At 34.1% G+C, this 16636-nt stretch overlaps 1 protein-coding gene across 1 annotated transcript; it reads left to right on the top strand.

Annotated features, from left to right (window-relative positions):
• Positions 1–475: 475 nt before the first annotated feature.
• On the top strand, positions 476–15644 carry LOC139773791 (endoplasmic reticulum aminopeptidase 1). The gene is made up of 17 exons (XM_071708503.1): positions 476–761; positions 4358–4548; positions 4862–5195; positions 5931–6339; positions 6710–6868; positions 7311–7622; positions 8085–8265; positions 8779–8932; positions 9501–9582; positions 10041–10215; positions 10348–10537; positions 11105–11382; positions 11596–11774; positions 12301–12468; positions 12849–12989; positions 13061–13142; positions 13358–15644. Exons 1-17 carry the CDS (start codon positions 713–715, stop codon positions 13520–13522), a joined length of 3249 nt encoding a protein of 1082 aa, XP_071564604.1. The 5' UTR covers positions 476–712; the 3' UTR covers positions 13523–15644.
• The last annotated feature ends 992 nt before the right edge of the window (positions 15645–16636 follow it).

Here is a 16636-nt window from a genome sequence, read left to right as displayed (position 1 = left end):
ATAGAAAAGCTTTATGGAAAAACTGCTGTTACGAAAGATAATAAAGCAAAAATGTTTAAATAGGATTATTTAGCAATATTTTAATGTTGTTTTCAGTTACAACTAAGTGTTGTCTTTATAACAAAAAATATTTATCACAAATAATAAAATTACTTTCTTGTACGTTATTTGAATTTTCTTTTCGGTCTTCTGTTTAACTCCTCTATTTAATCATCATTCATCATTCACATTTTGTGAAAATTAAGGAAAAAACTTATTAAGCTGGTCAACTTTATCTCCTGTATCATATTGTGTAATGCTGTGTTATCATACTGGACTTAGTTCCACGTGTCACGACAAAGGGGAGAAGGCTGCGAGGCGCGCAGAAAAGTTCCGATAGCGGCTCTAATCGCGAATTATGGCAGAAGCGCATAAGGATAAGGAGCGGAACGAACGTTGAGAACGACACGGAGAGCTGACGAACGAAGAGAATAAGTGGGGGAAACCCGCGAGTGTTTCTCGACCAACATCCACACACGGCGTCACAAGGTAGAACGGCTAATTGCAGTTGTACCTGCGTTACCTGTGCGCCGCCACGCTCGCGATTTTGTTTCCGCGTCGGATGCGCATTCGTTCTCCAAAGCCGCCTTTTCGTATTTTCGCGCATTTTCGTTGTCGTTCTTCTTAAGAATACCTTCGTATTATTCATTAAATATTTCTTCAAATTGGAACGATGCGGCGAGGATCCGTTAGCAGTTGGCAGTCCTATGGACAGCGAAATTGTAAGTGGATAACAGCTGTTTTTGCTTTTGCCATCGTTGCTTTTATGCCTATAAACTAGCGTTGATGGAATTACATCAGTTAAAATAGAAATCTTTATTTTAAAAAATGTTTATAGTATTTTTTTAAGTTAAATTTTGAAAATTATAATATCTAATTTTAAATCCTTATCAAAAAAATTTTTCTAAAACAATATTGCATTATACATTTTTTTAAGTTAAATTTATAAACTGAGATATGTGTGTTAGCTGTAATAAAGAAGTAAAGTGGAAAACTAACTAAACTTTGGAAAATTATACCACGTTGAATATTATTATTTTTAATAAAGGAAAAAAATGTCTTTGAAAATATACTTTTACTGCATAAGTAAAAAATCTTTTTTTTTTAAGTTAAATGCTCTTATCAGAAAGTTATATACGGTGTCTTTTGATAGTTAACGCTGACAATTATTAATTCACTTCCGTTGATAAATACATCCGTTATTTTAATTGTTTTATTACTGTATCAGTTGCATTTGTCAATTAAACATACACCGTCATATCTTCGATACTTGAGAAACAATTTCTATTTTACCAAATTCGTCTTTATTTCAGAATTTTTTTTAAGAATCGCTTAAAGAAGAACATTCAAATTAACTTATTCAAATTTTGCTTTATCGTTAAATGTACAAATATGAAATTGCTTGTATCGATATGAATGTGCCCGTAAATTAATCAACTAAATTAAATCATTGCGCCGAACCACTGTAGCTCGTTGATCGTTGACTTTTTATGACGGCTATAATCGTGCGAGATTTTGAGGGTACGGTTTTCGATCCTCTGTTACGTGTAATGCAAAACTCACAAGAACTTATTTTATTTATTTAGTAATTTTTGAATTTTTTTACTTTACTTATTTGATCATAAATTAATAACAAGCTGGAAGTCGGATTCAACATTTACAATTTTATATTGCAAGTATGTAACGATATGTTATTGTCAAATAACTCAGTCAGTTAAATGACTCATTGTCAGTAAAAAACCTATTGAATAACGCAATTAGTTATATTCAGACAAGCTTGTAAATATTCCATGCGTTAAATCATTGAAAAATCAATAAAACTGTCTCTCAGAACAAATATATAATCTTTTAAAATATGCATGTGCATGCACGTGGAAGCGGTGTCACATCAATTTCGAGTATTTCGAAATAATTCTCTCGCGCATTAATTATGTTATTACTGATGCTATCTGTTCGCTGTGTTACATGTGTTGCCAACTTTGAGATTACCTTCGATATTCATTCGTAATATCTTCGTTACTAATGCTGATCCCGTTGCAAGTTTTTACCAACATTTCAACATTTCGTGACATTGTTGCAGAAAAAGAAATTACATTAAAAATTAAATTGTAACATGATACTTTCGTATAGACTAGAATATCATAAGATTTAATTCTATATGGAAGGTATAAATACAGGAATATGTAAAAACTACTAGATTTTTCTCATTTAATGTTAAACTTAACAAATTTAGCTTTACTTTAAAATATTAACAATTGTACGTACAAGTAAAGAAATTTTACTTGGTATCTGAGTACTTGAGTATATCTATTGGGCACACGGAAAAAAATGATGCTGTATCAATAGCATCCAGTCACATCAGTGTAATTGAGATAAAATCTATTGATGCAACATCAATATTAATGAACAAAAAACAGTGTTTTAATAATTTAAATATTTGGTCCAATAAATATCCAATTGAATTAACTTATGTTTGTGGCAGCCCGAGACGTCGACGTTTAATTGAGCAATTTCATTTTTTCCCGTGCATCATTTGCATCTGTTGAAAATTCAAAGAGTTTATTTTAAACTTCTCTTGGTATAGACTGCTGTTTCGAATACAGCATTAAGATATTGACATTTGTTTATGTGACAGTCACGTTCACATGGTGTAACGAGAAACGTGATATAACATCGTCTTTGACGCTACGATGTGACATAATAATAGAGAATTTCCGGACAAGCAAATAATAAGAATATTATTTAAATAAATAAATAAAGAAGAAGGATTAACAGATCTGCAGATATTAATCTCAACATGAAGAAAAGATGCGATATGACATCTTCTAGTGTGCTTTACCCGTTTTGAAGGCATATCTCTCAAAATTTTTAGCAAAGTCAAAAGTGCATAATGCGTTTTATTGAAGACAAACTTTTTCAATTAATATAATATTTCAAATTTTACTTGTAGGTGCAAATAATGCTTATTTTTCTCGTGCTATTTTTCTTGGTTTTCTGTGACGATGCGAATTTATTTCATTCACTGTTGATGCGTTATAACTTCGTAGTATTTGATGAAATGCCATGCAAACAAATTTTAGCTGCATTCTTATACACGCGGTGAAGCAGTAACAGTGTACTATGGAAAGTATGCCTGTTTTTGTTGTGAATATTCCTCGTTAGAAGTTACGCCCGCTCAAAATCAATGCAGACCGTCGCCGCTAATACCGTGCGAACGGCACCGATACGAGCGTTATCGGCGCGCCGGTGATTACGCGAATGCTGGGAGTTGATACGTAGTCGGCCGAGGTGCACGAGTGCAGGACCTTGAAACCGCGTCTCTTGCCGCTTGTTGCGTTCACGGGCCTATCGCGGATTCCTGCGATCACGGGGAACCAATTTCGATGACATCATCCGCATATTATTCCGCGATTCTAGCGTTGCACTACTAACGCGAAATTCGTCGCGATGCGATGGATGCGCGCTCACGGATAATTGCAATTTTTTTTTCAAAACTGGTATGGACTGTATGGACAATCGGTATATGCGCCTCGCCTCGAGTCGTCAATTGTCTCAGCGATGCTTACAAGCCTTCTTTATAATTTTCGTAATTATTTTAATTGCTTTTAATTGCTTTAAGATTCTATGATTTAATCGATTGATCGTAAACTCGAAATTACTGGTCTCGATTATGGCGGCTTGTCATATTTCTAAGAAAATATATGTCTATTAAATAAAATATGTATGCTGAGAGGAACATTATCTGAGAAAAAGCGGAAATTTTCGTCTTCAAAGATTAATTTTAAAGTTTCTTTTACATTTATAAATATCTTTATCTTCTTGTTATTCTCCTTAAAGTGTTTATATTATTCATTTAGCTTATCTCTATCAATTTCTTTTGTAATTATAATATTTTTTAAATAAATGATCATAAAAACTTATAATTTTTTTAACATTTAAATTAATTATCTATTTAAATCGTTAAATATTTATGTGAGATAGTTTTTCAAGATATATAGACTATAATATAAAAACTTTCTAATTTTCATTTCTTAAACATACGAAACTGGAGAATGTAGACGTTTCTGCTTAAATGATTTTTCTCAAGCTTTTTAATTTATCCAATCAAGAGGAAAAATTAAATTATCGATTTAGAGAAGAGTAATAATATTTAATAACTTGTAACAGTTATAACGTGTCAAGTGGCCCGTTACCTGATCGCCACGATTGACGGTCAATTTGAAAGTGCTACAGCCTATTAAATAGGAACAATAGGCACGAATATTGAGTGCGACAATAAACGTGCGCATCTTTTTTATCGCGCCTCTAACACTTTCAGCTGACTGCATGATGCAGACGTATGAGGGTAACACCGCGCTGCCTCCGCCCTGCGAGGAAATTGTTCATCAACGAAAGGGTGGCTGGTTCTTAACGTACAAAAAGATTCTCTCCTTCGTTGCCCTGATTGTGATCGTTGTGATCGTCGCCGGCCTGATCGGATGGAATATCGGCACGATGCCCAAAACGAGAGTAAGTAATTTATTGTAACTTTAGATTGTTTGTCATTATTAATAATTTAGTATCATGATCACAATTGATATTTTGTTATAGCAATTTTAAATGCAACACTTTTGAGGGGAAAAATTAAAATTATAAAATAAAAAATGTTCACATGTAAAAGAAATTATTATTTTAAAGACATTATTATCTTATTGCCATCAAATTTTAATTAATAAATCAGTGCTGTTTTACATTTATGGCTTTAAAATGCAAAATAATGGAACATAACCCATCACTTTAATAATAATAATTTTTCTCAAACTTTGCGCTTTCTGTTAATTAGATGTACGATCCATTAGCCCTTATCGAGGACGAGGTGGAAGAAGGGGACGATGTCATTACGGACACGATATCGCCTTTCGTTCACCCTTCGAGATACAGTCTCGAGTTGACGCTGTCGAATGACGTCAACGCGACATCGAAGCTGAAAGGACGAGTTGTCATCGAATTTCGTGTGGACGACACCACGCCATTAAACAAATTGTCTCTGAATGCGAGAAATATCACGGCGACGCGTTATAAGCTGTCGCTCATAGAAGAGAACGGCGCGCGAGCAAAAAGAAGGCGTAGGAGACGTGCCGAAGATGACGATAAAGGCGGCCAAGTGAACGCTACTGGTATTTCTTTCGAAAATGTCGATATTTCTTATCAAAATTATTTTCTGCTTTTTTTTAAATTTTAACTAATAGGAATACCTCGCGATCGATACGAAATAGATAATAAAAGAATAGATAGATAGATAAATGAATTAATTAAGTGAAAAACTAACTACGTTCAAATAATTCAATATAATTTGGCTTATATATATAAGCCAAATAATGTGATCAACTAGTTACTTTAAATAATTTTTTAAACATATGTTAAATATATGCAAAAATTTACACTCTTAAGTGTTGTAAGTGAGACTAGTGTTTGTTGGATTTGAATCGCAATCTATGTCACGAGTGTGACTCGTGCTTGTTTCATTTGGATAATAATCTGCACCGCGAATGTAACTCGTTGTTATAAAGCAACGGGTTAACAAAGCAACAGATTTCTGGTAGTGAAATATGTGCGATAAGATGACGGCTAGCTTGCAGCTGTGTTAATATCTAGTACAACAGCGTAGCAGGTGGTCAATTGTGTAACCTTCGCGATAAATTCTAAATTAAAAAGAAAAAGTATTTTATTTTCACTGTTTTAAACGTTACGTAATTCAGCTGGTTAAATATCTAGTTTTATTCTTCAATTTATATATATAAAAAAACTGGTAATTAAACGATCACTTTGGAATTTATATGAAACTTTCGTTTCCTAGTAAAAATTACGTAATCGATTGTGTCTAATGTCGGACAACGATTTGTTTAACGCAGACAATGCTACCACTCTGGCTCCTACTGTGATGTCATCTCTGCAATTGGATAATGAAACAACGCGCGTCGTTGTTACGGATTTTCCTCTAGGAAACGTGACCGTTTCGGCTAACGAAACTTCTCCTTCGACGAACGAAAGCTCGTCCGTGGCCGATGAGAAAATCGCGGAATCTGTGAACGCGACGACGACGCCTGGATCGACGACGTCCACCACGGTAACTTCCGGTAACGGGAGCGTAACCGATGTGGAGATCCAGCGATATGAGGAAGATGCTAATAACGGATTACACGTGATATATCCGGCCGTCGCCATGAATCCGGGGACGTACAGCCTGGAGATCGATTACGAGATTGTGTTTGATGGAAAGGCGGTTTATTCGGTCAACTTCAGAGAGCCCGGTGAAGGAAAGTAAGTTTTTTCTATGATTATAGTAACAAGGAAAATTAATTAACTAATTGCTGATTATATTAGAGAACTAAAACAAAAGATATAACTATACTCATAATACTAATGAAATTTTTTGATAATTACAAAGTATTATAGAATTATTATTAATATTCTTTTGATAATATAAAAATGATAAAAATATGTTTTTATATATTTAATCTTTTTTATTTAACGTTAAAACTGTTCACTTTTAAAATATTTAATATTAATCTCACTTAATGTTAAGAAAAATTTCTTCAAGTATTATCGTTGTACTTGTATTTTTAAACGTGTTTAGCTTAACAGAACCATGCTTTAGTAAATTTTTCAACGATTCCACATATATTTTTAGTAGATCGTTAATCGGAACGCGGTTGAAACCCGTGGGAGCCTCGCATCTCTTGCCTATCTTCGACGACGTGAATCTCAAGGCTGTCTTCTCGGTGTCCGTGGCACGTCCGCGCGAAGCGCGAGTCCTGTCGAACATGCCTCTCAATATCTCTAAAGACACGTGCGTATATCATACTGTTAATTACAGCTGTGTCAACGTTGCGTGCTTAGAGGACTATATCTGTTTGAAATAGCGAGACTGTCCAGTTTCACTATTGTTTTCTCAACTGTGTTTTTTCAAGTGAAAACCGAAAAACATAGCATGAAACAAAAAATTGAAAATCGCCTGTAACTTTAATCATTCCTATATGGCAATTTTTAAATGCTATCAGGCTTTATTGGTTTTGATCAATTTGATCAGTTTGACCTTTTCTTATTTCAAATTAAAGTAAGATTAAAGTGAGTTAAAGTAAGATATTTTTTTCATTAAAATATTGATTCGGTGCAATTGTAGTGAATTAATTTCACGTGTCATTATTTTTTTTACATTCTTCTTCCCGCGTGCGCAATTTTTATGAGTTGAAGAAGTGATCATGATCAGTGTGTGACTTGTATCTTTCAAGATCGGGTGATCGAGTGATCGACACCTTCAGCGATACCCCGTTGCTCTCGCCTTACAATCTGGCTTTCGTAATGGGCGAGGTCGAGTCGTTGGGCGAGACGAAAACGGGGCTTGATAACGCGACGGGGGTGACTTTCTGGGGCGATCCGAAGAGGCGATCACGGGGGATTTATCTCCTCGACAAGCTCGACCAAATTGTTACACATTTGTACGACATATTCTCGATGCCTTATCCGCTACCGAAATTGGATATCGTCGCATTACCGTCGCGAATCGTCGATAACGCTGGAAGCCCGGGGTTGATATCATTGAAGTAAGAGAGATCATGGTGTTATTGCATTTACAAGAATACAATTAGATTATTAGCGAAATTATTTTGCTAGAGAAGATTGTAATTTTCTCATAAACTTCCAAGAGATAATAAAATTTCATTTTTAAATGCATTAATTTTAAGATTTTGTATGAATTAATTTCAGATTTTAATTAAAATATCAAATACAAAAAATTTTTAAATTGTAATAAAGTCTGACAACAAAATAAAATTCAAGCAAGATTTGGTTGAAGAGCAATTTTTAGTCGATATAACTATTGTATGAAAGATCTTTTGAAGAAAAAAATCTTATTTAAAATACTAAAATTAATTATTAAAATATATGCTTGCTATTTATATTAAAAAATTGCGACTGGATGCAAATGTATTGCCAGGCTAATCCATTATACTCTACAATGGTTGTACGTTCGACATTGCGTTATATCAAGCTAAATTGTTTTCAAGGCAATCGCTCTTCTACGCCGCGGATCGATCTCCCATGGTCACGAAGACGGACGCGTTAAGCGCTCTGATAAGCCTGATAGGAGAACAATGGCTGGGCGGTGTCGTGAACATGAAGAACTGGACGGACGTTTGGCTACTTGAAGGCTCCACTCTCCACTTGCGACACGCGATGATCGAGAAGGCACATAATTGGAATAATATTTACGACATCCATTAACTCTAAAAGTGCATACCGACGTCCGACAAACAGTTTTTTGTGCTGCAACATACGTTAAATTATATTAAACGTATACTTATGTCAAATTATATTAAACATAATTATATTAAAATTATGTACTTTTACAGTTAATATTAAAGCATATATTAATTATTTGAAAAAGGTAATTACGAGTAAATAAATAAAATGAATTTTACTTACACGGTGCAAAATTGCAAAATTTTTTATATACAAATGGAAAAAACAACATTCTTTATACGGGGAAAAAGATTTCTTTTAATTTTTATAATTGTTTTTATATTCTTTATTTTATATTAATATTAAAAATTGATTTTTTAGTATTTTCTTTCAATTTGGTTTACAGTTTATGTTTATGTTACCTTTTTGAAATAATTGATTCACACATTTCATGGTGTCTAGATAAGTACAGTATTTTCTTCCAAGGAAAGCAAAGTTTTTATGAGATTTTATTTTCAGATAGATTCGTCATTGGACTCTAATCATGCCTTTCTTGCTAATGTGCAATGGGATGCCATGGAAGAGGATAGCTACAGCGTTTCAAAGCCACTGCAATCGAACATAAATCCTGCTCATTTGGATTTTTCGGACGACAACGCTCGACATAAGAAAGGTAAAGATCATTTCTTCCTCGAGCAATGCTTGTGATACTTTCAAGTATCATTATGTTGCTTTTGAATACTATTGGCATTAGTATTTTACTTTCAATATTAGCTACATCGACAGTGGAGCTGTGACTATTCGAACATTTTAATATTTGCGCATTTTACACAAGAATGCTATTAAATAAATATGAAACAGTTGAATATTATTACAAGAACACAAATATCTGTATGTTAATATTTATAACTATCTAAAATTTGCATATTATTTGAATATTATTACAAGAACACAAGTATCTGTATGTTAATATTTATAACTATCTAAAATTTGCATTATTTATTTTAAATAATTTTGTAGTTAGTGAAAAAGTTTATATTGCTTTTCAGCATATTTTTTTCACTGTTCTACGCGACTTTTCCAATATTCAACAAGTATTGGAATCAGTATATCTCTCTGAACATGCGAACACGTGAAATAAATGTCGGATAAACTCAGCTTTACTCGAAAGGCAGTATCGAATATACGCTCTCGTAACGCTGATGCATAATGTGACTCTGCATTCCGATTGCTTCTTGTAGGTGCATGCTTGATTCGCATGTTGCATGGCGTGATAAACGATACCGCCTTTAGGAACGGCTACCGGAAATTCATAGCGAGGTGGTGGGTATATCACATTATCGTCGTTTTATTCCTCCGACCGCCGCGCCGGACCGTCGTACGTTCATTAATCGTGTAATCCCGCGGCATCGACGTTTATATCACTCGCGCTCTCGGCCGTATTCGCACATATGCGCGGTACAGCGTTGATTCAGTCATCGAAACGATAATCGACGCGTTTTACAGCGAGTTATCCCGCTGGCTTTATGGTAATGCCAGTCGTTGAATGTCACGAGCTGCCCGACCATTATTCCTCATGCTTCTTTATCGGACTCGTTACATAAGTGCACCTATCATCGATATACATATTTCGTATGGCATTGAACGTCGCAATGTCATACAGATAAAATTGTACAATCTTGTCGCGTGATACATACAAAGGGATGCATTAATAGTACTGTGCTCCACGTTTCGCTACAGAAAAATATACTGAAATATTTGTAAATTAATGTCTTTTTTAGGAACTATTCGACCGCGAACGTTGACGATTTCTGGGAAGCGATGGCGGAAGAAACTATCGGATTACCCATCGAAATCACGTTGGCCGAAGCAATGAACTCTTGGATTTCGCATCGAGGATATCCGATTGTCAGCGTCAAGAGGAAATACGAGGAAGGCACCGCTGTCATTCGACAGGTGCAATTTAAATTCTACGAATTAAATTGCGTACTTAATCTCCTATGGGAGATCATAATTTGCATAATTTGCATCAATATGTTTCTCGATGTAAAATATTTATTATCATCAACTATATTATATGTTGCACAGCTAAGATTTACGTATGAGCAAACATTATCTGACACTCAACCGACGTGGTACGTACCGCTTGACTATATTAACAAAACGAGCAATGATTGGTCATCTCCGACAAAGCTGTGGTTGCATTCCGAAGCGGAGATGGTGGTGCAGAACGTTGGCGCTCAAGATTCTTGGATTGTGTTCAATGTGAATAAAACAGGTTAGCTACATAATTTCTCTCAAAAAATGCATCCCTCAAAAAAATTTGGCTACGAACAATTAAGACGTTTTTATCAGAATGAGCAAAATATTTCTTTCATTATTATATATGAAATTATTAATTGTTAATTGAAATTGTTAATGTGTTAATTATAATTTCTTTCGATGATGATCTAATGAGAAAATAGAGCATTATAATAAGAGTTGAAGAAAGATAATTACAAATTTTGTTATTTTAAATTGTTAATAATGGGAGATAAGTAAAATTTATCTAGATATTTTCAGATATTTATTGGCAAGCAATTTACATCCTCTAATAAAATGAGAAACATTTGTTTTACTTTGTATTTTAATTAATTTCTGACGCTTTCCTTTTTCTTCTTTAATTATTTCTAATTATTATAACGCAATTTTTAATTTCGTAACAAATGATTCTTTCAAATTTTACTCATGCAGAAAATAACTTCTTCGCGAGAGTATGATACATTAAATTTAATATCCTCCAATTTAATGAAATTGCGAAACGGGATGCAAGTATCTGGCCCTATCGTTATTAATTGCCTTCAAGGTTATTACCGTGTGCACTATGACGAGGAAAATTGGAAGCTCCTGACGCAGGCTCTCGAGGAAAATCACGAGGCCCTTCCGGCAGAAACCAGGGCGTCGCTCATCGACGATGTGCTCGGACTCGCCGCGGTCGGTATGACGAAATACGCGACCGCTTTCGACTTTATTAAATATATGCAAATGAAGGAACGGCATTACGCTCCCTGGGGTGCTCTGATGCGTCATCTGTTGAAGTTGAACGGTCTCCTTTACGAAACATCTGGTTTTAGCGCCTTTCAGGTAACGCAGTATGCTTATGAACAGAAAATAACATTATTAAAGCAATAAAGAATTTCAAAAACTTAAGAAATCCAGAAGTTAAAATTTATTTGAAAAAAAAAAACAGGTATTTAAATTAATTTGTTATTTTTATCGCATTATTATTTAATAATAATTTACATTATTGTTGAATAGTAATACGATGAAATGACTTGATGAATGGATCGTTTACAGGAATTTACATTAAAATTTACTTCGAAATTGTACTCGGACGTGGGATGGAAAGTCGATGAGGGATCACGACTAACTTTGACCACTCTTACGATAGCTTGCGCGTTCGAGAATGCGGAATGCCTCGAATGGGCCAGGAGTCATTTTGCAAAATTGAAGGACCATTCCGATGCGGACGAAGTGTAAGTTTGATAAAAATGCCTAATTTGTAATTCGAAATTCGCTCCTATTTACATTCATACGACTTTCAAACAATAATGATGTGTGGCTTTATTACAGTCTTTGTACAAGTCGTTACTTTTTTTATTCCAAAATTTTGTTATTCAAATAAAATAGAATCCCAACTAATGTGCTATACATTTTTGCCTGTCTTTCTAAGATTGGGAGCTGCATTTTTATTAATATTATCGTCGATAGAAAATTTGTATTATCTAACAATAAATCACTAAATTGTTTCAAAATTTGAGATGAAAATTGCTGTAATTTTTTTCTTTCATGGCAATTACACCGAAACGTATAAAAAAACAATACTAATCCTATTTATATATACTAACCATAACGCGCAATATTATGCGCATAACATAAAGAAAATAGAAAAAAGTAATATTTGTATGATGACATTTTCGAATTAATTTTCATTTTTAAAAGAATGATTTTGATTTCACGGTCCATTTTGGAGGTAAAACTTTGATAATTTTGATTGCTTAGTGTGCCGGCGTACGCACGCGAAGTGCTGTACTGTACGATCGCACGATACGGCACGCGGAATGAGTGGAATTACTTCGTGGAAAGGGCAAACTCCACCGCAGATCGAGATGAAAAAAATCGCATTCTATCAGCATTTGCATGCTTCCAGACGCCGTGGATTCTGCAATCGTAAGTAGAAATTGTTAGTATAATAAGTTAAAAATAAGTAACATCATACATTTTTTATTATCGTTCTAATTTTTATCTGGAGGTAGAATTTTTAGAAATTGGATAGTTAATAAATAATAGATCCTCTATCTATTTCTAAGTAAATTTTTTTTAGATTAAATTTAATTCCTAGTTAGAGCAAGATATTTTATTAAAGTTAATTAAAATTAAATAGTGCGAAAAATATGTTCAGTAAAATTTTAAATAAAAAGTGACAGATTCTTTACACATTGATTCAAGAAAAATCTGCTAAAGTATTAAAATTTTCAAAAATATCCTGCAAAAATATAAAAACTTGACAGCATGTTTGCGGGGATATAATTCATGTTAATGTATGTTAGGGTACTTAGCGAGCTTCTCGAGGGGAAGATGTACGACGAGGAGGAGACGCAAAGGATCTTAAGAAGTTTTCCGCAAAATCCGGTCGCTGCGGAAATCGCCAGCAAGTTCGTGCAAAATAATTGGCAGGTTATCGTCACAAGGTACTTTGCAAACTTCTTATCTCTTCGTCAAACTTGTAAGCAGATTACGATGTTGTCTCATGTCTGTTTAGATTCTCCAAATGTCGCCCGATCGTAAAAGCTTTCGCATTGGCGATGACAAACGGCTTGATCAGCGAGGAAGACTTTGAAGACGTAAGTGTGATTTAATATTACGCGCAGAAATAATAATTTATACTAAAATAATAAGACAATAGGATAATTAATAATAAATGGATTCACTATAATCTTCATTTTTATGCTGGGAAAAATTTCTACGTTTCTTTCTTGTGTTACTTAAAAGACATTAAATCTTTTTGAATATTATAAAATTGCAATTGTGCAATTTTAATGTCCATTTGATCCTTTAGTTTCAGACTTTCAGCGAGGATAATCTCGAAAGCATAAAGATCGTGGGGTATACCATGGCGATGGTCGAAGCGCACGCTAAATTCGCGATAAAGTGGTTGAAGGAATCCTTACCGGAAGTGCAGGAGTGGTTAACGGCGAACAATTCCACGGAGACAGCGATATGAATTGTGAGATCTGTCGGGTGCAATAGGGATGAAGGAAACATCCCCCGCGCGCGCCCTGATAATTATCGATTCGCTCTCGTATGCGGCGGTTGGCACTCGCGCACGCGAAAAGAACTGCGGGGAACTTTTTTCTACGACAACAAGTTTTATTTCTCCGTATGCTTTTGTCAAGCATGATTACAAAACCAAGCAACAAGAATCTCGTCCTTATATCGTGTAGCCTTAGAACGACGGTCGTTAGTATATAATTAGTTAGTAGGTACATATTTAACAAACGATATACATAATAATCGTATCTAACGGTGATAATTATTATTCCAATGTTTACCGTAAAACTCTCCCCGTTCACGCTCACGTTGACGGCGCTCTATTGCTATACGGTACGCTCGTTTTATAACACACTATATGTTATATCGTTACAATAATCTATCCGTACCGTTCCTTACTCTCCTCGCCTTTAGCCTAACTCGTTAAATGCGGTTTAGTATGCGGTATTCGCAAAAGCTATCAAATACGCAGTTCGAGGGTTGGAAGCGATGATTTATCGTCGGTCGGGGCCTCGGCCCGTTGGAGATAAAAATCACCCGCGGTATTAAAATCGAAGTCTTGAACACACCGCGAAGTCTCACCTCTTCGCGCATGTCGAAATCCCTCGAGACGAGTTAAAATCGCAGAACTGCGCAGCGTCGATTTTATATATACTTCGACGACGTCCAATCCACTTTTTACAATGCATTTAGCGCTAAATGCGACTTTTCCTACACGTTTATATCGATTAACGTATCCTCATACTTGGATGAGCTACAAAAAAATGACATTAAGAATTTATCCAGACAAACTTGTATATCCGCATAATTATATGCATAAAGAAAATTATCCAATTGCATTTCTATCGTAAGAACGCGCGTGAAATGCGATTGAATAATTTTTTTTTATACATATGCTTATGCAGCTATGCAAGTTTGTCTGGATAAGTCTGTAGACAGTCGCATCTAACGTTTAATTGTGGCTGCAGTTTTCATTTTATGTTTGCATACGGGAATCTCGTGTTGAAGCCCAGCGCATTTGGCGCTAAATGCGCATTCTGTTTGCAAATAAAGTTTCTCGATATACGAGAATTGTTCTAAAAATGTCTTTATTTTCCGATCTCTCATATGTTGCAGGGGTTATTTTCGAAACGAGACATATCTTCCAACGAAGCATGTGGATTACATTGCACGTGAATATTTTTATCATAATTTTACTACGCTGACAATTAGAATTCATTAAAGACGTGTACGTTTTTAATCGATTTATTTTTATAGTCTTACAAAGAAGATCTATCGGAACAAAAAGATAATTCACTTGATATTAACACAGATAAATGTTTTCCTTTTACTTCTGAAAGCTCCATTTCAAGAGATTACGTCTTATTTCGCAAATAACCCCTTCAATTATCAATCGTTTGGAAAAGGAATCGATCGTTTATTGTCTTCATACAATTCACTCGATTTTATCAGACGCATTATTATCGGTATTGCGTGTGAGCGCATTGTCGACATTCTAAAACGATCGCATATACATATACACATCGGCACGATAAAATACAATTATTAACATTTTGTGCGCGATTACAAACAAACAAATGCGAATTTTCTGCGGTTTTTAATTTCGCACTCGTGACAAACGCGTTTCGTATGTCAAACAAGATACGTTCTCGTTCGTTATATTTGGTCATGCCTTTCTGCGTCGAGCGCTCTTTTTTTTTTCTTTCCACCCGAATATGGCGAGTTTCGCTCGGTGCATTTAATGCGATACTGTTCAGTACTTTGTACGCCAGCGTTGAGATAATTCCACGCTCTTTTCATCGTGACCAAACGCTAATTAATGGCGCTCGAATTTTCAATAATCCTGTATCGAGCGTCAATCGAATTCTATTGAAAACGGGATAAATGAAAAGAATTGCGCAAACATTTTTTAATGCAATACATCTCTTGCAAATTTAATATTAAAAAAATATTGCAGGAAGGAAAAACGTATCACGAATATATAGTTATTATATCATGACGAAAGATTAATATTGCATCAATTGTACAGAATTTCAGATTTGAAAGATTATGACAAATAAAAAGATATATTTGTCTCTTGTGCTTTTCTTTCATAATTTTTTCATTGATTTATGTCTTTACGTTATTGGCATTTTAGTTGCTGCTTTTGATAAAATCCAAATGGGTTTTATGCAAATATATGAATAACTTTTTATTGTTCAAAAGAATATTTATAATTCTTCTATTTGTAAAGATTATTTTTTTATAATATAACGATGCGAAGATTGTGAATTAATATTATTTACTAAAATTTAATGAATAATAAAAATAGTTTGGAAGGTAATTATTTAAATTATAGGATTTAATAAAAATTACGTAATTTACCATTTAGAACAATTAACGGATGGATAACCTATTGTGAATTATTTCTCAAACTTTATCAATTATTATTATTTCCCGTTGAAAAAAATTTCCAATATTTAATCAGACGAAGATCGAATATATTATTATCTCTGGCTAACAAAGGATTAAAATTGTTTTAAAAATTTGTGAAATGACGCATGTAGTAATGTGTTACAATGAGTACAATGTATTAAAAAGCCCCATACAATTTTTCGGGAAGATACCGATTTTATCTGAAAATCGTAAAAAAGGGCCCAATCGTTTATAACTTTTACTTACTCGCTACATCTCGTTATTTACACGGTATTTACATCTTAATCCTGTTAAATAATTTATTATCCTGTTAAATAGTTTATTATCTAAATGCGCATACCTCATTCGCTCTATTTGTCTCTTATTCGTTCTCGATTCGTAATCTAAGATCATTCTACCGATCAAATATTTCGATCACATCGACGTGATTTTCGTAGTTGGCGATGTATGTTTGCAGGACGTTGTCTACAACTCCATTGCTTTTCATTAATCATTTTATTGTTGACAATGACAACAAAAAAATTGAAAAATTAGTACTAAAAGTTGGTAAATTAGAAAAAATTAATGCACATTTAATGTACAAAATTAAAATATTTTCAATCTATTAAATATAAATATTACATCTATTAAATGTATGTAGATTGTTTAACTC

The sequence above is a fragment of the Temnothorax nylanderi genome, unplaced genomic scaffold, assembly GCF_030848795.1.
Source record: "Temnothorax nylanderi isolate EJ_2023f unplaced genomic scaffold, tnyl_v1.0 TNYL_tig0069_pilon, whole genome shotgun sequence".
Lineage (NCBI taxonomy): Eukaryota > Metazoa > Arthropoda > Insecta > Hymenoptera > Formicidae > Temnothorax > Temnothorax nylanderi.
This window is presented reverse-complemented; position numbering and strand designations above follow the sequence as displayed.

What these genes read in the sequence shown, in the direction of transcription:
- LOC139773791 (XM_071708503.1), top strand. Translation starts at nt 713, where the DNA reads ATGCGGCGAGGATCCGTTAGCAGTTGGCAGTCCTATGGACAGCGAAAT. An exon ending in CGGAAATTCATAGCGAGGTG is followed by an intron (nt 9,583 to 10,040) that starts GTGGGTATATCA and finishes TGTCTTTTTTAG; the next exon opens with GAACTATTCGACCGCGAACG. An exon ending in GCGAGGAAGACTTTGAAGAC is followed by an intron (nt 13,143 to 13,357) that starts GTAAGTGTGATT and finishes TTGATCCTTTAG; the next exon opens with TTTCAGACTTTCAGCGAGGA.